The sequence below is a fragment of the Colobus angolensis genome, unplaced genomic scaffold (assembly GCF_000951035.1).
Source record: "Colobus angolensis palliatus isolate OR3802 unplaced genomic scaffold, Cang.pa_1.0 Scaffold75, whole genome shotgun sequence".
Lineage (NCBI taxonomy): Eukaryota > Metazoa > Chordata > Mammalia > Primates > Cercopithecidae > Colobus > Colobus angolensis.
In genome coordinates, this window is record NW_012121265.1 from 5,025,089 (window position 1) to 5,050,816 (window position 25,728).

The 25,728-nt window shown below is 37.2% G+C and overlaps 1 protein-coding gene across 2 annotated transcripts in view; it reads left to right on the forward strand.

The window, feature by feature from the left end:
- The window catches only part of CCDC186 (coiled-coil domain containing 186), a 54,308-nt gene that overhangs the window by 22,119 nt on the left and 6,461 nt on the right, over positions 1-25,728 (forward strand). For both annotated transcript variants that reach the window (XM_011927845.1, XM_011927846.1), the window contains 11 exons: positions 1,215-1,343; positions 6,728-6,940; positions 7,889-8,008; positions 15,121-15,225; positions 16,223-16,321; positions 16,488-16,574; positions 17,412-17,554; positions 20,588-20,843; positions 21,433-21,622; positions 22,802-22,882; positions 25,333-25,543. In XM_011927845.1, the coding sequence (XP_011783235.1) occupies positions 1,215-1,343; positions 6,728-6,940; positions 7,889-8,008; positions 15,121-15,225; positions 16,223-16,321; positions 16,488-16,574; positions 17,412-17,554; positions 20,588-20,843; positions 21,433-21,622; positions 22,802-22,882; positions 25,333-25,543 (1,634 nt within the window). The remainder of the gene's footprint in view (positions 1-1,214; positions 1,344-6,727; positions 6,941-7,888; positions 8,009-15,120; positions 15,226-16,222; positions 16,322-16,487; positions 16,575-17,411; positions 17,555-20,587; positions 20,844-21,432; positions 21,623-22,801; positions 22,883-25,332; positions 25,544-25,728) is intronic.

Below are 25,728 nucleotides of genomic sequence, written 5' to 3' on the forward strand. Positions count from 1 at the left end.
CCGATTGCCATTAATCAGAATATGTTTCTGTTTATGTCTGCTCTTGACAAATCAATGCCCTTTTCATTTTCTTTTTTTTTTTTTCAGAGACATGGTCTCATCACTCTGATGTCCAGGCTGGCGTACCATGGTGGGATCACAGCTCACTGTAGCCTCAAAATCCTGGGCTCTAGCAATCTTCCTGCCTCAGCCTCCTGAGTAGATGGGACTACAGGCATGGACCACCATGCCCAGCTAATTTTTAAAATTTTTTGTAGAGATTGGGTCTTGCTGTGTTGATTGTGCTGGTCTTGAACTCCTGACCTCAGGCAATTCCTCCTCCTCAGCTTTCCAAAGTGCTGGGATTACAGGCGTAAGCCACTGCCTGTCTCCTTTCCCATCTTAACAAGGCACTCATGCAGTGTGGCCGTAACTTCTGAAGTTTGAGGTGTGACAGCAAAACTAGCATGAATTTCTTTTTTTCTTCACAGTTTCATGGATAGAAGATTCATTCTTACTGTAGATCTTAGCAACCTCAGCATATTATTTTTTTTCTTTCAAGTCACCATTTCACTTAAAATAAGCACTTTAAAGCCTCTCTTTGGCACTTGTGAATCGCCAGCATCATTATTCTTATACTCTGGGGCCACTAATACGTAAACTTACTTATTTATTAAGGGCTAAGTGTTGCTGCACACAAGCACTGTCATCCTGCCATAGTCAATCTGGTAACTGAGATGGCTGCTAAGTGACTAACTGGCAGATAGTGTGTACAGTGCAGACATGCTGGACAAAGGGATGACTCACAGTCTGAGTGAGACATAGTAAGACAGCACAAGATTTCATCACACTATTCAGAATGTCATGCAATTAAAAACTTGTGAATTGTTTATTTCTGGAAGTTTTTATTTAATATTTTTGGACTGTGGTTGATTGAAGGTTGCTGAAACCATAGAAAGTGAAGCCACAGATAAGGCGGGACTCTACTGTGTTTCTTTGCGTTATTCCTTAGTGGATATTCTAGGGGTTGCCAGATACTTTAACTTAACGGTTATCTCCAGATTTTTACTAAATGCCAATGAGATATAGAAGCATTGCTGAAAGTTTTTATTTCTATAGCTGAAGTATATTCGTTGTATTCTTTGTGTTTATTTACTTTGTTTATATTTATTTGCGGTATTCGTGGTCTGTTTGGTATAGCTATAAAAATAATTTGAAAATAATTTTCTTTACAGTTAGAATCAAGAATAGAAGAACTTAATAAAGAAGTTAAAGCTTCCAAAGATAAACTAGTAGCTCAAGACATTACAGCTAAAAATGCAATTCAGCAGTTACACAAAGAGATGGCGCAACGGATGGAACAGGTATTTCTCACATCGTTGTCATTATTAACTTGATATTCTGGTGACTCTTGTTTGTTAAAATAAGCTAACACTGTTAGACTATTTTGGACCTCACTATTGTATTAATACTAGGTAATTCTTTTATATAAAAATAAGCCATTAGGCCAGACTCGATGGCTCACGCCTATAATCCCAGCACTTTGGGAGGCTGAGGCGGGCAGATTGCCTGAGGTCAGGATTTTGAGACCAGCCTGGCTAACATGGTGAAACCCCATCTCTACTAAAAATAAAAGTTAGCCGGGCGTGGTGGCACAAACCTGTAGTCGCAGCTAGTTGGGAGGCTGAAGCAGGAAAATCATTTGTACCTGGGAGGCAGAGGTTGCAGTGAGCCAAGGTTGCACCACTGCACTCCAGCCTGGGTGACAAAGCAAGACTCTGTCTAAAAAAAAATAATAAAATAAGTCATTAGAAATTCTAAATCAATTTGTAAATACATACAGATGAATAAATTAAAGCATATGGAATAAAAAGTGAATTTTTTTTAAATCTCTATGTCTTCTTCCCTTGCCTGCAATCCTTTTATATCCCATTCCTTGTTCCATAGCTAATTATTGGTATTTTGGTTATGTATCTTACTACATATACATGTACAAGTCACACCTGTTTATTTGTGCATGGTCATATACTTTTTTCCCCCTGCTTGATTGGAATAATACTGTACATCTTTTTTGTAACCTTTTTTCCCATACTTAATATACCTTGGTGTTCTTTTTGAGTTGGTATATATGATCTCAGAAGAGGTCATTTTAAGCAGTGCTTTTTTATTATTACTTGCCTGAACTCTATGGATGACATCTTTGTTATCTTCATTTCTGTATCCACAAAACATAGCACAGTATCTGACCAACAATTAGTCCTCACAATGAATTGAATCTGAAAGGTTTAACTCACACCTTCATTATTTGACTGTGGTGGATCCCACCCTTTCTACTCTGAAGCTGCTACTGCAGATGGCATTCTGGAAGGAAGGACTTTAGGAAACTCATTATCCTCAGCCTTTATTTGGATGATTCTTTAAAACATGCTGACCTCTTGCATTAGAAATGTTATGTTTAAATCTCCTCCTATCAGTTCTGAACCCTTTTGTACTAATTGAAGGGAAATAAAGAGCCGGAGAGCTTAAGAAGTAACTGGTTTTAGCAGGCAAAAAATAGCCAGCCAATCATTAGAATCAACTGGTGAGCTTTCCTTCCTTCCTTCTTCCTTTCCTTTTCCTTTTCCTCTTCCTTTTGCCCTTGCCCTTCCCCTTCCCCTTCCCCTTCTCCTTCCTTCCTACCTTGTTTCCTTCCTTCCTAAAACTCTCTGAAGCTTAATATTTAAAATAAAATAGTAGTTGGTGTACATGGTAACAATTCAAACATTTGAAGAAGTCTTCTTCCAAACATTTTAACCCTTCCTAAAGGTAACCACTGATGCCAGTTTCCTGTGTATCCTTCCAAAATTGTTTGTTGCATAGATACTTGTGTATTTTTCTTTTTTCCTTCCCTGCCTTTTAAAAAACAAATGGCAATATACTATACTCACTACTACATATGTTTTCTCCTTAATGATGAAGAGTGTAGGTGATGCTAATAATAGTAGCTGATATACTGAGTTTTAGCTGTGTGCAAAGCCATGTTCAAAATACGTTACAAGTGTTAACTTGCTTGATCTTCACAACCCTAGGAAGTGGATATTATTAAAGTAGATTTTGGAAAACTGATCTATTTAATTATTAATAGATCTGCCTCATTCCTGTTTTCCCCTAACCTTTCCTCCCAACTTTTTGAGAATTTTCAAGCATATAGAAAAGGTGACAGATTAGTAAAATGAACACCTGTTTATCTTTCACCTATTGTCACTAAACCTAGTAAGTTTTGTTTAAAAATAGATTCCCATATGTGTTTACCCATGTTCATATGCACACACACATTCACCCGCTGTTTAGTATCCAGATTGAGGTTTCCTCATTTCTTTTTTTATGAGACGGAATCTCACTCTGTCACCCAAACTGGAGTGGAGTGGCGCAATCTCAGCTCACTGCAACCTCCACCTCCTGGATTCACGCCATTCTCCTGCCTCAGCCTCCCGGGTAGCTGGGACCACAGGCACCCGCCACCAGACCCGGCTAATTTTTTGTATTTTTAGTAGAGTTGGGGTTTCACCATGTTAACCAGGATGGTCTTGATCTCCTGACCTCGTGATCTGCCCGCCTTGGCCTCCCAAAGTGGTGGGATTACAGGTGTGAGCCACTGTGCCTGGCCAAGGTTTCCTCATTTCATAGACCAGATAGGTAGAATGAATTTGAACCCTACTTACAAGAGGGTGTAGCTGTATTATAAATTCTCAGGGACTTGATAACATTTCCCCCACCCACATCTCCCATGGCCTGATATCAGTAAATATCACAGGGCAGTGAAGGTTTTATAGCCCTAGTATACCATTCTGGATTTCTACTTTGTCTTACATCTTTTAGCCCTGGAAATTTCCCATACTTTCTTGTGAGCTCAAGTATATATTAAAAGGTATTTGTATTTTTCATCTAAAATTTTTGGTATTTATGAGGAGGGTTTATCTGCCATACTTGTAGAAGCTACATTTCATTTATTTTATCTGTTGGTTATCTTATTCATGTTTTACTTATCTTTATCCAAGTCAATGATAATCATCTTACTTATAGTGGATAAATCCAAATACCTTAATTGGCCTGTCTTCCTTTATTTGTGCCATAAATGGACTTTCTATAATAGCTTAAATAACAGTTATTGTATTGTCTTGTTTAATACTCCCAATAATGCTATGAGGTAGGTGCTTCCATTAGCAGAATGGGGCGGGATCCAGGAGTGTGAACTTTAACAAGCACCCCAGGTTATTCCTTTGCGGTTGATCTATGGATGACCCCACGAGTAACAGAGCTATTATCCGGTGCACCATTCCTTGCTATAGTAAAGACTCTCATAATGTTTTCCGTTTATTTTTTTTTTTTGAGACAGGGTCTTTTGCCCAGCCTGGAGTACAATGGTGCAATCATGGCTAACTCAGGCCTCAACCTCCTGGGCTCAAGAGACCTCCCGCTTTAGCTCTCCTGAATATCTGGGACTACAGGTGCACACCACCATGCCCAGCTAATTTTTTGTTTTTTTTTGTAGATACGGGGTTTTGCCATGTTGTCCAGGCTGGTCTCGAACTCCTGGGCTGAAGCAATCTGCTTACCTCAGCCTCCCAAAGTGCTGGGATTACAGGCATGACCCCTTGCACCCAGCCAAGACCCTCATAATATTTCACCTTATCTATTACAATTGTCTGTTTTCGATTATTTTCTGCCCCCCATCTCTCAACTTCAGAGAAGCTCCCGTGCTGATACCAGTTATCTTACTAAAACACACATTTTAATTAGAGCTTGATTCGTCAATTCTTCTTTGGCTTTACGTTGACTATGGCATAAAACCTCAACTGATTACCATGATTACCATGACAGAAATAGTTCTTCCTTTCAGGATCTAATCTACACTTCTTTTCGTTTTCATAACTGCTTCCTTCCCACTCCAGCTAACACACCAAATTTAAGCCCTATAAAATAACTTGATATCCCCTAAATGTGTCATGCTGTTTTATACTTGTAGGTGTTTGCACATGATATTCACTCTATTTTTAATTCCTTTCCTTGATTCACCCCTTATATTCTATTGAATTCTGCTTAGCCTTTAATACCTAGCTCAAGTATAGCATCTTTTACCCTTCCTGCCAACTCCTCCCAGGGAATGTAAGTATTTTCGTGTTTTGAAGGACTTTGTACATTCATTTACTATAATTTTTTGTATTATATTATAATGTTTGTTTATATGTCTTTCTCACCAGATGGTGAGGTCTCTCAGAGGCCACGACTGCTACTTTGTTTCCAATAGCCGATACATTATCTGAATATTAAATTATTATGAAACCAGACTTCTCTTAAAGTTGATCATGAACTATTGACTTTTTCTAAGTACAGATACTCAGTTGTCTAAAAATCTAATTCTGTTGGCCAAGTCCAGCATAATTTTCTCAGTCCTTGTCTACAAGCACATTGTTACATCCTCAGGGGCCTATCATATCCCTAATTCAATGTCTTTCTTAAGTTGAAGATTAGTGGACTATTTCGATGGAAACAAATCCCAATTGGGAGATTTTTAAAGTACTTATATGTATATGTATAGCATTCTCAGTGTTGACTAGATGTGTTTATCAACAGTGTCAGAACTTTATGAAACATTTTTGTCAGCCATTTTTCATCAAAGCATAGAAGCTTTTCCTACATTCTGCTAACTTTAATAATTACCTTCTTCAATTCAGTTGCATTATCAGTGTGTATTTACCACAAAAGATATTGAAAATTCCTAAAATTTGAAGTTCTATCTTTTGTAAAATAAATATGTGCTTCACCGTATTTGCAAACCATGAGTTTACATCAAACAAGGCCTATTTGTAGAAGTTTTCATTCTGTGAAATTTCATAATATGGAGTTCTGGTTCATACTAAGAGACAATTTTTAAATGAGTATATAGTTTTCATACTTAATCCAATTAGGTATTTCTTATTAAGTGTAAAATGCTTCAGAAAGCTTTTCATAAATAGGAAATTAAATGGTCATTTGTTAGCATATGGCTACTTAATTTTCGAAGGGGAGTTAAAATTTTAGAAATTGTCAGCTGTGCAGTCAGGGTCCTGGCAGAAAACAGATGGCACACTTAAACTGGTGTTGAAGATAACTTAATAAAAAGACTCTTTGTCAAGGTGTGAACAGGATTTAGGGAGCCCAAAAAGGGAAGATGCAGAATTTCAGGGCTGCTGGACAAGGAGCAGGTATTACACCCCAGAGGGTAGTTGTATGGAGAGGGCACCTGACAAGAGGAATGGCTCTCAGCCAACCTGTGGGAACTCTGGAGGAGCCAGATCTCACTCTGCCTACATTCCCAAGCTTCTGCCTACTGCCTTCTGTTGGCTGAACCCAACTGGAAGTTTGAGGTCAAGAGAGCTCATTGATAGGGTTCATGATGTCATGTTCCTGGGACACCAGGTGGAATTAAAAAAAAGTGGGAAAGGGGATCTGGAGGAGTACATGAAAAACAGCAACCATATTAGCCAAAGTAAAAGGAACAGGAAAGGGTAAAGGCAAATGCTAGGGATATTGTACAATTTTTCTATAATTTTGAATTTTTTCTTTCATTTTAAAATTTCATGGCACAAGTCCTGGGAATGTTGTGCAAAAAAAAAAAAAAAATGCATTGGTAATATAAGAGACAAATACCACGTATTTCGATATTTTGATACATTTCCATTTGGAAAATTACTTTTCATTAATGCTAAGTAATATTTTTTTTTTGAAGGCCAACAAGAAATGTGAAGAGACACGCCAAGAAAAAGAAGCAATGGTAATGAAGTATGTGAGAGGTGAGAAGGAATCATTAGACCTTCGAAAGGAAAAAGAGACACTTGAGAAAAAACTTAGAGATGCAAATAAGGAACTTGAGAAAAACACTAATAAAATTAAGCAGCTTTCTCAGGAGAAAGGACGGTTGCACCAGCTGTATGAAACTAAGGTATAATTTGCGCTATTTGAAATATGTTGACCTTATTTGAAATTTGTTCTGTTTGCTTTTCCGTATTTAATCAAATAATCATAATTTAACATGGTTAACACTCAAATGTAAAGTTGTTTTTATTAGTTTAGCTTCTAAAACCATGAATATTTTAGTAATTCAAGTGTTTTATTACTTGTCTGCAGAGAAAAAGTTTGCTAGGGAAAAGATGAAGTGTTGGCACAGGTTTATTAGATAACCTTTTCTTGAGCTTTCTAAAAACTTTCTTTTAAAATCTGTATGTTGGAGAAATTTGCTTCTCAAGGGAAGATTATATTTTGGTAAAATATGTATATAGTAGTGTCAAATGTGAATAGTTTTAGAGCCAGAAGTATAATTTTATATAATCTTAATGTAACACTGACCACCATAGAAGAGAATTTATGTTTTTCTTACGAAAAACATGTCTTTCTTAGATACTGTCTGAAGAGATTTCGTTACTGAGCCACCTATTCAGAACCCTTCCTGTTAACTAGCAGCCTCTCAACGGTCATATTTCCAGTGCATTAGCATTTTTCAATGATAAATGTTATTTTTTTATTCATTAGCTTTTAGTTCAGGAATATTGTCATCGTTCTCAGGAATTCTCACAAAACCAATTTAGTTCAAATTTCACCTTAATGCCAGCCAGTTAAGAATCATAAAGGTATGTTATGTTGACAACACGTCCAGTTGGTTAAAATGTAAATGTTAAACATCTTTGTTCTTTGTTTCTATTAATTGGATTTAGGATTTTACTACCCTCTCATCATTTGGACTTTAAATTAGTTTTATAGTCTGTGGGCCATAGTGTGCCAGCCCTTGATTATAGTATTACTGGACTGATTACGTTGTGGGAGATATAAAAGATAAACACATAATTAATTGATTCTATAAATGCAAATATATGATCTAGTGATATTATTTTAGGAAGGTGAAACGACTAGACTCATCAGAGAAATAGACAAATTAAAGGAAGACATTAACTCTCACATCATCAAAGTAAAGTGGGCACAAAACAAATTAAAAGCTGAAATGGATTCACATAAGGTACGTACTGTAATACAATGGAATAATGATTAGAGTGAGCTTTAAGAGCAAATGCAATAACAGTTAATGAGGTATGAAGCTTTGTTCAGTGACCCTTGCAAGTTAGTTTGGACCTGAATATTTGGTGATTATGAAAAAGAAATGTCCTCACGTTATTTACATATTAAATGGGGTGGAATGTTAAATTTTACTATCCATAGTTTACGACACCCAAATTTCCCTGTTCTTTAAGCATTTTTTGATATGCAAAATTTAAATAACATTGTGAGAAATTGGACGAGGGAGAACGTGTGTGAATTTTCAAATTTGATTGTAAACTCTAGAAATTTTTAAAAATCGATGCTAAGATTTTATACTCAAAAAATATAAATTATTATTTAAATATAAAGATTTTAAGAATAAGTTGCCTTAACTTTTTTATAAATATAATTTCATTGGTATTATGCCTAGTGAATATAATTAAAAAGCTAATATAAGTAATTACAAAGGCTGATACCTGATGCCATAATTTTAAGCACTAACTGAGCTGATATTAGAGGTAATAAAAATCTGAAGATGATAGAATGTGAAGTAAAAGAACAACTCTGAATTGTGACTTAAGAAGTGCAAGTTTATGGAAATACCAGTTTCCAGGTTTTCACAAACAGGATTAATGATAATAGTTAAAATCATAATCGTGGATTACCTCATTAAATAGTTCTAAATCAGTAGAACTGTTAATAACCTTTGGTTATATTGTATTCTCTGATACAGCATTATCAGAGAAAACTGTAGGAGGAATAGTCTCTGTTGACAGTGGTCAAAGGTAGATTAGAGAATAGTGGGTTTCCCTCAAGTCTGAAGCTGACCTACTAATTAGCACATGTGTGTGAGGAAACTCACACAAGGCAGAGAAAGAATTTTCAGAAAGGAGGAGGATGACAGTCCCTGGAGCTCAACACAGCTAAACCATTTAAATTTTCCCTTTGAGTTACAGAATGAGGAATTGGAATTCCAAATTCATAAAAACAGTAATGATTCTCAACTGCCTGAGTTGCTTCAAGATCAGAACATAATACTTGGTCGTGTCTGATATCTGTACTTTCCTCATCTTCATCTAGAGTGCTAAGAGACAGGATCCTGAAACCTGTTAGAATACTAGCACTGAGGAACACAAGAACTATTAAAGATGTATGTAAGAGATTCTTAATGGCAGTTTTGAGCTCAGATGAAACCAGATACTCTGTAAATAGGTTACAGAAGTGGTTTAAGGCTGACTTCTGTAAGGTTACATGGTGCAGATTGCTAGAAAATGAACAAGCATATATTGACTTGGTATGTAGAAATTCACTAGTTCTTTTTAACTAAAGGTGTTTATTAACCAGCAAGCTTTGTGCATAACGCTGTGTTAGATAACTTGGAGGCTGTAAAAGCCTTAGGAGACACAGTCGTTACTTCGAAAGAGTGTCCGAGATGGGCTCCTGGTTACTTGTTTTAGGTATTTACCTATTGGATGTTGGAAGGAGTCCCTGGATCAAAGGATACAAGATTTAATAATCATGTGGTTAGTATAGTCTACCTCTTGAGATGTGTGCAAGAGACACGAGACACTTAGTAAATTTTTCTTGAGGCACCCTTTCTAGTTTCTGATTCCTGTCCACCAAGTCTTAGGTACTAATAGTACTGCAGTCCTGTTGGTTACTGGATCCATTGTGATCAGTGGCTTCTGGTCAGACCCCCTTTGCATATTCCCAGAACTTAAGAGTAGGTGGACTGGCTACCCAGATCATCAGAGTACCCAAGAGAAACAATTTGTTTCCTTCCCTAAACTCCTTTAGGATTTAACTGAAAATGTGTTTTTAACACCTGGCCTCTAAAAACAGAAACCTTTTATTTTGAGTACAGTGAATAAAGATGAGTTTCCCCCAGTATACGTCATCTACTTGTTTACCTACCTGGTTGCTACTTATTCACCTACCTGATATCAGGATAAAATAATCTCACTTGAACTATTGTTCAGTAGTTCAGTGGAGATTGAACAATAGTTCAAGTGAGATTATCTTACCTGATATCAGGATAAGCCTGCTAGCAATAGATGTGGCTGTGGTTCTTTGGCTACCGTGGGTTGGCTATGCTGGGTGCTTGCCAGACGTTACGGCTTCAGAGAAAGCTAGAAGAAGAGTCTCGGACCCAGCAGCTAGACCAGCAGGAGGCTGTAGATGGTAATATTTTACAGGCCTACTGTGTGACAGGGGCTTGGTATATTTTATAATATGTTCTGTACACTAGGTCACCCGAAGTAAGACTGTTGCTTAATAAGCTCTTCTCCCGAGGCTGTTGAGGCTGTCTGTCATGTTGTCGCTGATAGTGTCATTCTTAAATGGTTTGTTTACTCGGAAGGCCCACTCATTAGAAACGAGCGGGCTTCCTATTTGCTTTGCCATTTTATCTCAATAAAACTGTTCTGTGTCCGTTCTATAACGCTACTGTTCTATCATTGTATTCTATTGACTATATTGCGTTGTGGAATAACAAGATCCAGGTTTACCCTTCTACCTTAAAAAACAGAAGACAAAATATATGAAATGAAGGCTTTCAGACTTGAGACAACAGGCAGCACAGGACAGTGATCTCTGAGTGAAGGGAAATAAATGAGGTATTCCTGGAGAGTTCCAGTCTGCAGAACAAAGAGAAGAACCTAAACAGCGTAGCAGTCTACCTGAATTGAGGAGACAGAGTTCAAAATATGGGGAACAAAGGCAGAGTCCCAGGAAAGAGAAAAATACAATCTGCAGTGAGTTCCCTTCAAGTCTTCAACTGACTACTGATCAGTACATGTGTGCGAGTGTGTGTGTGTGTGTGTGTGTGTGTGTGTGTGTTAAGAAAGGAAACTACAGAGGAGGGAAAAGAAATAGGGTCAACAATCCCTAGAGCTCCCACAAGGCTAGGAAATTGTTCATGTTTCCATCAGCCGAAGAGAAATGACCTATCAACACACATCAGGCAGGGCTGCATCGGGCAGCCCCCAGAAGGTAATTGCTTTAGTTGTGAGGATACATTTGCCTTAGATTAAGTCTGTTATAGGTCTGCCTTAACAAAACTTTAAAAGCAAGCTTCAAATAAATTGTTTCAAGTAAATGCACTATGTCCCAAAACAAAGGCCCAAAATATTTAAATGACTACAGAGAATTCTGGCACCTAAAAGCGTAAAATTTACTCTGTTTGGCATCCAATCAAAAATTACCAGGCATGCAGAGAGGCAGGAAAATGGAGACCATCATGAGAAGAAAGGAAAACTAGATCAATAGGAACAGATCCAGGTACGGTGTCTTATACCTATAATTCTAGCACTTTGGGAGGCTGAGGTGGGAGGATTGCTTGAGGCCAGGAGTTTGAGACCAGTCTGGGCAACATAGCGAGGTCCCCATCTCTACAAAAAGAACTTTAAAAATTAGTCAGGTGTGGTATATGCCTGTAGTACTAGCCACTTGGGAGGCTGAGATGGAAGGATCACTTGAGCCCAGGAGTTGAAGCTATGATCATGCCACTGCAGTCCAGCCTGGGCAACAGAGCAAGATCCTGTCCTGTGTCAAAAAAAAAAAAAAAGATTCAGAAATGACACAAATAATAGAATTAGTAGACAATGAGACAACGATGTTAAAGCAGCTATTATAAATACATTCCATATGTTCAAGGAGCTAGACAAAAGCATGAGTATGATATGGAGAGACACGAAAGAGAAAAAAACCAGATTGATGTAATGTCTGAGATGAAAAATACATTGGATGGAATTAACAGCAAATTAGAAACTGCAGAGGACAAGATTAGTGTACTTGAAAACATAGAAGTAGAAAACTATATGCTAGTGACTCCCAGATTTACAACTTCTACCCAGAGCTCCAGATTCATATATTTAGTTGCTTATTTGACATCTGACATCTTGGATGACTTAAGGCATCTTAAACTTAACGTGTCTAAAATTGAACTAATAATGTCCCCTTTCCTCCATTGCTTTCCTGTGTCAGTGACAATCCATCCATCTAATTGCTCAGGCTAAAAGCCTTGGATTTATCCTTAATTTCTCAGTTAGCAAATCCAGTCCTTCAGCAGATCTTCCTGCTCATGTCTTTTGAGTCTGTACTCACCTAGCACCTTCTCAATGATACCTTCCCTAGGAATTCTATCTAAACTTTCATCTATCCAAACTTTCATTCTATCCAAACTTTCTCATGTCCTTGCTTTATTTTTATTCCTTAGCACTTGCCACTAATGTATTTTACTTACGTATTATTTTTAGTGTCTCCGTTACTAGAATATGAGCTTCATGAAGGTGAGATTATATTTGTTTTCTTATACAGCTATGTCCTTTGAGCATAGAACAATGCTTGGTGCATAGATGCCCCAGTGAATACTGAATGAATGAATAAGTGAAACACAATCAATACCTTAACCAAAACATTTAATGTGATTCTCACTTTTCCCTTACTCATTTATTTAATATTTATTTGGCATACAGGAATTTCTCTATTGCTATTTTTTGAGTGGATGAAGTGCTTACTATGTGCCAGGCTCTTTTTAGTTATTAATGGTATAGTAGTAGAAAAACATACATGAAGTTCTTTCTCTCTTTTTCTCCCTCTCTGTCCATTGAGTCTAGTATTTTAAAAAGCATTTGAAAAAGTAAATAATTGCTTATATTTTAAAAGTGGTACTAAGTTTTAATACAAGTCAAATTATTAAAAACTAGCAACTGAAAATATACAACTTTCAGTACTTATATGGTAAATTTATTTTTTTTAAATGACGTGTAAGAAGCAATTTATTTTTGTTTTTCTTTTTTCTTTTCCTTTTTTTTTTTTCTTTTTTTGAGATGGAACCTTGGTCTGTCACCCAGGCTGGACTGCAGCCTTGCAGTCCAGCCAAGATCTTGGCTCACTGCATCCTCTGCCTCCTGGGGTCAAGTGATTCTCCTGCCTCTGCCTCCTGAGTAGCTGGGATTATAGGCGTACACCACCACACCTGGATAATTTTTGTATTTTTAGTAGAGACTGGGTTTGCTATGTTGGCAAGGCTGGTCTTAAACTCCTAACCTCAGGTGATCCGTCTGCCTCGGCCTCCGAAAGTGCTGGGATTACAGACATGAGCCACTGCACCCGATCTATTAATGCAATTCAGATGGTTCAAGAGATGCAGGGAAAGGCATTCCATGTAGAGGAACAGCAGGGAAAAAAGGAACAAAGGGAGATGAGTATTGGGTATTTGGGGTGCCCAGCCTAACTAGAGGCTTACATTAGATATTCCTTTATTAATTCAACAGATACTTGTCAAACAATTAATATGTGACAAGTAGTGAGTGAGTTGCTATCGAGAAGCTATATGCTGTATTAGGGGAACATACAAGCTATAGTATATATAATGTATTGATCATTAGAATCCAGGGCATGCCTAAATTATATCTGTGGAAAAGCAGAGTGAGCGGCATCTGCCTTTTTCTGAAGGGAAGCTACTGAGAGGAGATGATACCTAAGGTCCCATTTGAAATCCACATGATAACCAAAATCATGGATCGGTCTGCTGAGGGAGAATTATGAAGAAAGAGCTGCATGGACAGGTTGTATCTTGGAAAATCACCACAGGAAGTAAAAGCCAGTCAGGGAACAATGAAGAGGGCAGAAAGAGAAGGAGAGTATTGTCTTGTAATGGAAACAGAGGAAGGATGTTGAAAGAGTCAGGGGTGGTCAGAACTGGAGCGAGTTAAGTAAAGAATAACAAGAAGAAGAAGTAATTGGATTTAATAAGGGTAGCCCCTGAAAACTTCCAGAGTTGCCATCTTAGGAGAATGATTAGGAACAGAAACCAGATTGCAGCATCAGTCTATAAAACCACAGTTTTACTTTAGGAGGCTGAGACGGGTGGATCACCTGAGGTCAGGAATTTGAGACCATCCTGGCCAACACGACAAAAACCCATCTCTACTAAAAATACAAAAATTAGCTGGGTGTGGTGGCACACACCTGTAATCCCAGCTACTCGGGAGGCTGAGGCAGGAGAATCACTTGAACCCAGGAGGCGGAGGTTGCAGTGAGCTGACATCATACCACTGTAGTCCAACGTGAGTGACAGAATGAGACTCTGTCTCAAAAAAAAAAGACAGTTTTTATGTTTTGTTTCGTTTTTTGAGACAAAGTTTGACTCTGTTTCCCAGGCTGGAGTGCAGTGGTGTGATCTTGGCTCACTGCAACTTCTGCCTCCCTGCAACCTTTGCCTCCTGGGTTCAAACTATTCTCCTGCCTCAGCCTCCCAAGCCGAGTAGCTGGGATTACAGGTGCCCACCACCATGCCTGGCTAATTGTGTTTTTGTTTGTTTATTTGTTTGTTTTTGAGACCAAGTTTCACTCTCGTTGCCCAGGCTGGAGTGCAGTGGTGCAATTTCGGCTCACCGCAGCCTCCACCTCCTAGGTTCAAGCAGTTCTCCTGCTTCAGCCTTCCTGAGTATCTGGGATTACAGGCATGTGCCACCACGCCCTGCTAATTTTGTATTTTTAGTAGAGACAGGGTTTCTCCATTTTGGTTAGGCTGGTCTCGAACTCCCAACCTCAGATGATCTGCCTGCCTCAGCCTCCCAAAGTGCTGGGATTACAGGCGTGAGCCCCCGCACCTGGCCAAGTTTTTTATTTTTAGTAAAGACGGGGTTTCACCATGTTGGCCAGACTGGTCTCAAGCTCCTGACCTCAGGTGATCCACCTGCCTCAAACCTCCCAAAGCTCTGGAGTTACAGGCATGAGCCACCTTGCCCAGCCAAGACAGTTATAAATAGATACCACAGCCGTAAACCAAAGAATTGTCTTTGATGTGTGTGTACAAAGAACTTTTTAACACTTTGCTCATCTTATCAGGTTAATAACTTCTAGTAATTTGCGCCAAAAACTGTCAAATTTAACTGTATTTAATGGCTATTAGTTAACTATACAAATCATTTTAATTTTTTGTCAGAAATGTAAAATACTATTGCTAGAATAATAAACGGCCACTCAGTGACAGTGCTAGGACAAGAACCTTCTTACTTGCCGAACACTTCTTACCATTCATCACATTGCTGTACTCAGCTTTGTCTCTGTCTTTTGTCAATGCAGGAAACCAAAGATAAACTCAAAGAAACAACAACAAAATTAACACAAGCAAAGGAAGAAGCAGATCAGATACGAAAAAACTGTCAGGATATGATAAAAACATATCAGGTATGCATAACTTTTAAAATAGATTAGTATCAAATATTAGCAAATATCAGTTATATCTTTTTTTTTTTAAAGTTGGAGTCTCACTCTGTCATCCGGGCTGGAGTTCAATGGCATGGTCTCGGCTCCCTGCAGCCTCTGCCTCCCGAGTTCAAGTGATTCTCCTGCCCCAGCCTCCTGAGTAGCTGGAATTACAAGCGCCCGCCACCACACCTGGCTAAATTTTTTATTTTTAGTAGGGAGGAGGTTTCACTGTGTTGGCCAGGCTGGTCTCGAACTCCTGACTTCGTGAGTCACCTGCCTCGGTCTCCCAGAGTGCTAGGATTACAGGCGTGAACCACTGCGTCCAGCCAGTTCTCTTGTTTCATTAAATTTCCATATGTGCAGTATTCTACTTCTGCATATAGAATGTACTTTGTTGGGCAGGCAGTTAAATAAAATGCAGGTTATTTCCAATGTTAAAGTACCTGCAGCTTCAATGGATTTTATAAGAGAAGTTTTCCAACAAAAACCCTAGAAAATGTCTGAAGAATGAAGAGTGCAAGGAAATGTATAGCTTACAAAAATAAAAACTACTATGTTACATATTTTAATGTACTACTCTTGTTTATGCAAAATTGACATATTTAAAATCTTTCAATGCAGTCTTCGATTTTAGGTATACTACGTATTTCACAATTAGTAAACTTAATTGCAATGCTTTCTTTTCAAAGTATAAAACTTTAACCCATTTGCTATTTAGAGAAAAAGTACAGCTTGCTGCCAGCAGTTGTTTAATTTTACGTAAACACACTCGAGGCTGAAACAAATCTGACTGGTTTTCAATGTGAAGATAAAATATAAAAACTGTTCTTGGAGTTATTTCTAAACAGAACTTGTCTCTCATCCTAATGTAACAGAAATGTATATGATGCTACACTAGGATTAGAGAGGAGTAATCTCAGGGCAAACGGGAAATGGGTTAAAAATTGTCACACTTTTTTCATTTTCTTTCCACTAGGAGTCAGAAGAAATTAAATCAAATGAGCTTGATGCAAAACTTAGAGTCACAAAAGGAGAACTTGAAAAACAAATGCAAGAAAAATCCGACCAGCTAGAGGTGAGTAGTTTTGCTCTTTATATATCCTAAGTTGCGTAATAAATACAGAAAGAGAAATAGAACTTATTGCCATCTACTTTTAAGGCCTTTTGGAAAGAGCAGGCAATAAATCCTAGATATAGTTTAGCACATTATGATTTGTTGTTTCTTTTAAACTTTTTTAAAGATGCATCATGCCAAAATAAAGGAACTAGAAGATCTGAAGAGAACATTTAAGGAGGGTATGGATGAGTTACGAACACTGAGAACAAAGGTAATTCAGTCTTTAGTCATGAATCCAGAGGAAGGGTAAATATCTTAAATTTTGGATTCATTCTGATTTTTAAAGTGGTGGGGAAAGGACATTAACGTAGAAATATTCCATAATAAATGAACTCAGAGTAGAGTAGAGGAGCAGTTTCCTAGCAACTTCTTTTGTTTAAAGGAAAATGTCTTCCGTGTTAGTCCCTTTGACGTATTTGCCAAACATTCCTATTTCGCAGCACATTTGCTGTGTGTATAACTTATCCTTGGGCCTCTCATCTAAAGACAATCTCATCAATGAATCAACTGGAAAGATATTTGGACCTTAGAACTGTGTCAGAAAATAATAGGAAGGCTATATTTTTCCCAGATATATTTAATAGATGGATAGTTTTAATGGCCAATAATCTATTAAGTCCTCTTCAGTGTTTACAGTCTCTATTGTAAGATTAGTAACTCTTCCAGTATGAATATGAATGTGTATCATTCATTTATTTAGAAATAGTCCTTTAACCACCCTGAATTTGAGATCACTTGATAATTTTAAATTGTTTTTCGTAAACCTTCTTGTTCTTCTTGGTAGTTTTCTGAGATAGAGAAGATATATTATTCTTTTTCAGATAAGGAGATGGTGATTCGGTAAAAAGTGAAATGACATGCTAAAACTCCCATGACTGAATCATAAGAAACCTGAGACTAAAACGTAGGATTGTAAAATTTGCGTTATATTTTCTTCACGTTAATGGTGCTTTAGAATTTCTAGATTATTCATATGTAACCACTATATAAAATAGTTTATAAAGAACAAGAAGACCTGGTTTGTAACTTGGTTATGATCATTTGATAGGTGAAATGTCTAGAAGATGAACGATTAAGAACAGAAGATGAATTATCAAAATATAAGGAAATTATTAATCGCCAAAAAGCTGAAATTCAGAATTTATTGGACAAGGTGAAAATTTTTGATCAACTACAAGAGCAGCTTCAAAGGTATAAAATGAGCAACTTCTGTTTGTATTAATAAACAAGCTTTTAAATTTTATCTCGAGATTTTCTAAATGCAATTATTGCATTAAATAAGAACAATTTTTAGAATTTTACTAGCTGAAATTTTTAAATTTTTTCTCTTTATTTGAACTTCTTTGGATTATCTTTGAGTTCCTTCCTATCATGGCTTCTAAAAATCAAAGTTTATATTCTTTAAACATTGGTAGTGGCAATTTATGACAGAATAGGTTGAGTCTTACCCATTCCTTAGCTTTCGAATTCTGTTACTTATGCAGTGTTTACTTTTTCTTCTAAAAGGTAAGTCTAGCTCTAGATCTTTGCATGTGTGTAGCTTAAGATCCGGGGCTGACATTATTCCTTGGCTCCTCATAAAACCATTTAAGTAAACTCCACTTGTGACGTTACTTGACAGAACCTGGATTCATTTTGAAGCCAGGTAACTTCTTTTCCACACCTTGCTGATAACTAAGCTGCTGAGTGTTGCTAAAAAAAATCTCTACCATCATTAAGATTGATTCTGCTAATAAATTCATGGTCACTAACCTCAATTGGAAATATTAATGCACTTAATCTTGCCATGTGTCCTTGGTCAGAGATTCTCCACCCTCTTCGTAACATCTTTTCTAAACCCTACCGTTTTCTTCACGCTTCAGTTTTTCCTCTTACTTTTCTATTTACTCTTGGCAAGTGTTTACTTCTTCACAGAAAAAATGGGAACTGTCAGGTGACAGTTCTCTCAGCTTTTTGCCATCAGTCCCGTGAACTGCCTGTATCTGCAGCCATATTTTCTGCTGTTTTACCATGGAAGAATCTCCTCTGTGAATCAAATTAGTCTTTCTACTTCTGCTGTGGATTTCATCTCTTCTGCCTTCTTGGGTTCTGTCTTGATTATTATTCTTTATCCTTTATGTCTTACCTTTCTCCACTTTCTTTTTCTGTCTACATTTAAACATAAGTGTCTTTTAAAAATATCAAAACTCCTGGCCGGGCGCGGTGGCTCATGCCTGTAATCCCAGCACTTTGGGAGGCCGAGGCAGGCGGATCATGAGGTCAGGAGATCGAGACCATTCTGGCTAACATAGTAAAACCCCGTCTCTACTAAAAAACAAAATAGAAAAAATTAGCCAGGCGTGATGGTGGGCGCCTTTAGTCCCAGCTACTCGGGACGCTGACGCAGGAGAATGGCGTGAACCTGGGAGGGGGAGCTTGCAGTGAGCCGAGATCATGCCACTGCACTCCAGCCTGGGTGACAGAGCAAGACTCTGTCTCAAAAAAAAAAAGAAAAAAAAGAAAAAAATCAAAATTCCTATGGCTTTGCCCTACCACCTTATTTTTCTCCTTTCCTTTGCAGCCAAACTTTATAGAATCTTCTGTATTCATTCTCCATTTCCTCACTTCCTATGTTCTGTACCTCTCCACTTCATTGTAGCTTCTACCCCACCATTTCATTAAAAATTACTAATGCCTCCCTGCATGTGGTAGACGTATCTCAGACCCACCCTTGCTTGGATTTTTATCATCTTTAAACGCTGTTGAATTCAGTTGTCTTTCTTGATAGGCTTGTTCCTTTGGCTTCGTTTCCATCACATGCTGATTTTCATCTCACCTTTTTGGCCACCATCTCTCAATCTCCTTGGCAGGCTTCTCTTTCATAAAGCCCTCTTGTTCTAATGTTATTGTAACTTTGGGTGATCCCAACTATTTTTTATAGTATGCTGCAGGACTTTTGAATCATTATCTTTAGCCCTTTTCACTAAGCTCCAGGCACAAGTATCAAAGATACCTCAAACCTTAGCATGTCCAAAATCGGTTTCTCTGTCCCATGCTTCTCCTCACATGTTCCTAGGATGAATGATAAGTGCAGCATCCATATGACTGTCCAGCTCAACAGGTTGAGGGCCATCCACATTTCTTCTTTCCTTCACCTCACACATCTAGCCAGTTACAAAGTATTAGTGATGCTGAGTCTGTAACATCTGTCAAGTCCATTCACTTTTTACCTCCCCGCTGCTACTACCATAGTCCAAGCTATTATCAGCTCTCACCTAGAAAACTGCCTTCGTTTGTATTTTTTCTGCTTGTATCCTCTCTAATCTATTTTCCACACTATGGTTAATATAATTCTTTTTAAAAAGGAAATCTAAAAACTCTTCAGTGATTTCCCACTGCCTCAGAGATTGTTTAGTGAGTTCCATTGCCTTAGCATGGCTTATAAGATTAGTGACCTGTCCCTTGCTGCTTCCATGCCTTCCCTTTTTTCACCCTTGTATTTCAGCTGTAGTTGGTTAACAGATGTTAATGGATTGTTTCCTATGTGCCAAACCCTGTGTTAAGTGCTTGGGATATAGTACAGTCCTTCTCTTCATCAATATTGAACATCTGTTAGGACCAACAAGAAGTCCTCTTATTCCCTTCCCAGCTTTTAGCACATACTGTTCCCTTTACCTGGAGCATATATTTTTTTTCCAGTAACTTCTGCTTTAGGTCAGGGATCAACCATGGCTTACAAAACAAATCCAGCCCACTTCCTCTTTTAGTAAATGAAGTTTTTTTGGAATACATCCACACTCATTCATGTAATATCTGTGGCAGTTTTCATAGTACAATGGCAGGGTGGAACAATTGCAGCAAAACCATGTGACCCAGAAACCTAATTTATTTAGTGTCTGATCTTTTACAGGAAAAGGTTGCTGATTCCTGCTTTAAGTATTAGTTTGAGCATCACTTAGACTAGTTTAGGCAAACCTACTCTGTGCTTTTATCATCAAAAATGTTTTTTTACACTCATAATTTCTGCACTTGACTAAAAACTCTTTGAAAGTGGAGACCGTGTTGATCTTGCTCACTTTTCTTTCCAGCTTTTATTTCCTGGCATATATTAGGCATTTATAAATATTTGGATGAACGAATAGAAGTACCTGTATTAAGCATTTGACTAGATGCAAATTCCCAAACCATTAATTTAATGTCTTTTAATGGTTTATTTTTTTCTTAAATACAAATTTTGTTTTTTAGAGGTAAGCAAGAAATTGAAAATTTGAAGGAAGAAGTGGAAAGTCTTAATTCTTTGATTAATGACCTACAAAAAGACATCGAAGGCAGTAGGAAAAGAGAATCTGAGCTATTACTGTTTACAGAAAGGCTCACTAGTAAGAATGCACAGCTTCAGTCTGAATCCAATTCTTTGCAGTCACAATTTGATAAACTTTCTTGTAGTGAAAGTCAGTTACAAAGCCAGTGTGAACAAATGAAACAGACAAATATTAATTTGGTAAGTATAAATTTACATTTATTTAAAACAACGTAACAAGCACAAATTAAATTTCCCTAACAGTATAAAAGTCGTGATAATTGAATTAAGTTCTTTCCCAGGCACTGACTTTCTGACAATTTCAGCTGCTGTAAGAAATGTCAGTTTTTCTTCAACTGTTATAATTTATAATAAAATTTCTTCCTAAAATAATTATGAAGAATATTTTACTTTTGAAAATGAGAAAACTGGTTTGTATCCTTCCTAACTAGAATCATTATATATTTTTAAAATGTACTTTAAATTTCTGTTTTTTTAATTTATGAGAATGTCTTCAAGTTACACATAAAAATGATTTGAGACTTTAATCCAAAAATTCAACAACCTGTATCACATGTTGCTTGGTATGTATAGAAGTATATGCTCATTAATGTATCCCCTTGCTTTGCTATATGAGAACTGTGAGAAGCTCAAGTAAACAGAAGCTGGTAAGGAATAATAATAGAACAATCTCCACTATCAGAAACCTTAGATTGTTAAGGTAATAAACTGAGCATTAATGGAAACAAACATACTAAAATTGGTGGTTTTTGTTTTACTTACTATTCAGGAAAGTAGGTTGTTGAAAGAGGAAGAACTGCGAAAAGAGGAAGTCCAAACTCTGCAAGCTGAACTTACTTGTAGACAAACAGAAGTTAAAGCACTGAATACCCAGGTAGAAGAATTAAAAGATGAGTTAGTAACTCAAAGACGTAAACATGCCTCTAGTATCAAGGATCTCACCAAACAACTTCAACAAGGTATAAAATTCTTCCACACTTAGACAATGAATGTGTTTGTTTCTTTTAATCATTAAGGATTTTCTAGAAAAAAAATATTTTTTGTGGTTCTACTACATTGAAGCTGTATGTTCTCTTTATTAATATTAGTAAACCAAATTCTTAAACTTCTTGCAATTTCGTGTGCAGTCCTTTATCCTAAAAGATATCTTGTATGCTAAAGGACATTTATTCACAGAATCACAAAACATGAGAATTGGGAAAGTAATGTTAGGGCATTAGTATCTAAACTTGTGATCACATACTCCTGTCAGTAAAAAGTGCTTAGGCATTTGTTCTCCAATTTATATGTGTTTATTTATACATTTTAAACATATGTTACTCTTTTATATAAGAAAACATGAAAAATACAAATTTTTAAACATCTGTCTTTAAATATCAGTATAAATAGCAGCTCTGATATCTTCTCCTTTCACATTGCTGTGATTTCTTTTGTGCTGCATCTAGGCTACCGGCATCTAGGGTGCAGATACCCCAGATGCGTCCTCTAACTTGGAAATCGTTGCAACTTAACACTTCACCTGGGTCTCAAGAAACAGACCCCAAAAAGTTATAAATTACCCAAGCATAACAATTGACTGCTGAACTAGATTCCAGATTTCTTTCTTTTAAAAAGTCATACAATCATTGGGTGTCTGTGTTATATGCTTGGGATACAAAAATAAATAAGACACGTATTTTAACCTCCTATTCTCCACTATTTCCCATGGCTTTATTTGTGTTAAAATAGGTTGAAACATAATAATAAGCTAAAAGGGACTTAGCATTTACTTAATATGAGTATATTCAGATATTTGCCATAGAATTTAGTTTGTTTTTGTAGATGTAATTGAAGGGAAATTTGGAGGAAATTTCTGGTACTGTAAGGAACTTCTAAATCTTTCAGTACTTTAAATAGTTAACTCCACTGTAATTAAGTGATGCCAGTGTCAGTTATAATGTTGTTTCTGTATATTTTGTACTTGTACATATCGAAATGACATTTTATATGAATGACATAGCCCTCTGCCTAAAGTATGTATTCAAGAACTTTCTCTTGTCTATGCCATTTTTGCCTCAGTGATTTTAGCAATTAAAGTCAGAGATGGTAGGAGCAAATGGTCCTGATAACTGTGACAAATAATCTTCTTTTTCCTATAGCACGAAGAAAATTAGATCAGGTTGAGAATGGAAGCTATGACAAAGAAGTCAGCAGCATGGGAAGTCGTTCTAGTTCATCAGGTAAAAAACTAGTGGCTCTAGTTGTTATTTCATGATTGATATAAAAATAAATAGCATTTTTGGCCAGGTATAATGGCTCACATCTGTAATCCCAGCACTTCGGGAGGCCGAGATGAGTGGATCACCTGAGGTCAGAAGTTCAAGACCAGCCTGGTCAACATGGAGAAACCCCATCTCTACTAAAAATACAAAAATATTAGCTGGGTGTGGTAGCTTACGCCTGTAATCCCATCGGGAGGCTGAGGCACGAGAATCACTTGGAGGTGGAAGTTGCAGTGAGCTGAGATTGCATCACTGCACTCTAGCCTGGGCAACAGAGCAAAACTCTGTCTCAAAAAATAAATAAATAAATGGCATTTGTTTATTTTAAAAAGTATTGATATGCTTTGTTTCAGTTTGAAGTGTGAAAAATAGTGGTTACATATAATTATATTGTAAAACATGTTTCTGGTTAAATATTTAAGTTCTGTTCATTACCCAGGATTTCAGATATGTCATGGGGTTCTATGCAGTCTGTCTCCCTACTTTCTGTTTTGTTCGTTGTGTTTTCTTTTTTTTTTTTTGAGACAGGGTCTTAACTCGGTCACCCAGGCTGGAGTGCAGTGGTGTGACTTTGGCTCCCTGCAACCTCAACCACAATCTTCCCACCTCAGCCTCTCAGGTAGCTAGAACTATAGGCACATGCCAAACGCCTCGCTAATGTTTATTTTTTGGTTTTTTGTTTTTGTGTTTGTTTTGTTTTGTGTTTTGTATAGACAAGATCTCACTATGTTGCCCAGGTTGATCTCAAACTCCTGGCTTCAAGTGATCCTTCCACCTAGGCCCCTTCTTTTTTCTAGGCTGCTGCTGCTTTATTCTGTGCAACAGCTTCCTCTTCTGTTTTTTAAAATCAGATTTATAAAGAGATTTGGTGTACGGTGGTCTCTCTCTTTCTTTTAACACCCAAGAACCAATGAAGATGTCATCATTGTGTATCAGATTTTTACATATATATGCACATGTATATATTTTTAAATCTTTTAGTTTTTCTCATGATAGATATGCCTATGTTCTGAAGTAAAAATGGGTAGAGTCTATAAAATGATGATTGATATCATTATGAAAATGATAATTAGCAGAATATCAGTGTTTGTGTCTTTTTTGGAATGCCAAGAACCATGCTAAGCACTTGAAACATACCATTTACTCTGCAAAAAAAAGTCATGTGAGGTAGGTATTGTAATTCCCATTTTATAGATGAGGAAACCAAGATTCAGAGGCTACATGATTCATCCACTATCCACAGTGAGAAATCTTTGGCTCTAGAGTCCTTGCTTGGCACTATACTATATTGCCTCCCAGAGGTTGCACATTAGTAGAAAACCATCATCAGCTGTTACAGTAGTGGGAAAAAAACATGTAGTAAGAACATGGATTTGAAATTATAGACATGTATTTAGATCCCAGCTCTGCCATTTATTTGTTATATAACTTTGGATAAGATATATTACTTATTGGGAGGCCGAGACGGGCGGATCACGAGGTCAGGAGATCAAGACCATCCTGGCTAACATGGTGAAACCCCATCTCTACTAAAAATACAAAAAACTAGCCGGGCGAAGTGGCGGGCGCCTGTAGTCCCAGCTACTCCGGAGGCTGAGGCAGGAGAATGGCGTAAAACCCGGGAGGCAGAGCTTGCAGTGAGCTGAGATCCGGCCACTGCACTCCAGCCCGGGCAACAGAGCAAGACTCTGTCTCAAAAAAAAAAAAAGAAAGAAGATATATTACTTAAAGCTATAAAATGGGATATGGGATTGGAAAAAACTAATCTTTGTAGGGTAAAGAGGATCAGATTCTTCTTACTGATGTTGGTGAAAGTAATACCTAACACTACATAATGCTTACTATATGGCTTTTTCGAAGCATTTCACATATATTAATTCATTTAAATGAGGATAACAATCCTGTGAGGTAAATAATGTAATTTATGCCACTTTAAGATGACATAACCAAGGCACAGAAAATTAAATACCTTGTCCAAAGTCACACAGCTATTAAGTAGAGGAGTAGTATTTGAACCTAGGCAGGCTGGCCTCAGAGCTTAACCCACTATATTCTAACCTCTGTTTCTCTGTCTCCTCTCATACCTCTGTTCCTGTCCTCCCTTCCTCCTCCTCTCTGCTTTGTTCTATTATAGTTTAATTTTGGTCTCACTTTAGACTTGTTATTCTTTTTGAGATCCTTGTTTCTCTTATTACCACTTCCTGAGAGGCACAGTATAGACCCTGTTGATACCTCTGTCACCAGTATACTCAGAAACAAGAACCTAGGCCACGTTGACCTGTGTTGTCTTCTGTGTCCAACTCTGTTAGAGTGACTATTTGAAATGATGCTGGAATAAATAATATATGAGATGAGAGATGATACTAGATTAAGCACAGTATCTAAACCAATTTTTTTTTTGTCTTCAGGGTCTCTGAATGCTCGAAGCAGTGCAGAAGATCGATCTCCAGAAAATACTGGGTCCTCAGTACCTGTGGATAACTTTCCACAAGTAGATAAGGCCATGTTGATTGAGAGGATAGTTAGGCTGCAGAAAGCACATGCCCGGAAAAATGAAAAGATAGAATTTATGGAGGACCACATCAAACAACTGGTGGAAGAAATTAGGAAAAAAACAAAGTATGTATAATATGGTAACATGATCGGTCTTCAAAATACTATTACTCATATGGCAAAGTTACTGTTTTTAAAATTAGTCCTATCAAGAGCCTTTCAAAAAATAATTACAGTTATTGAGTTCCCAGTCTTTTATGATCACCTATTATGTTCTAGGTTTTGTGAATACTAAGATGAAATAAAACACA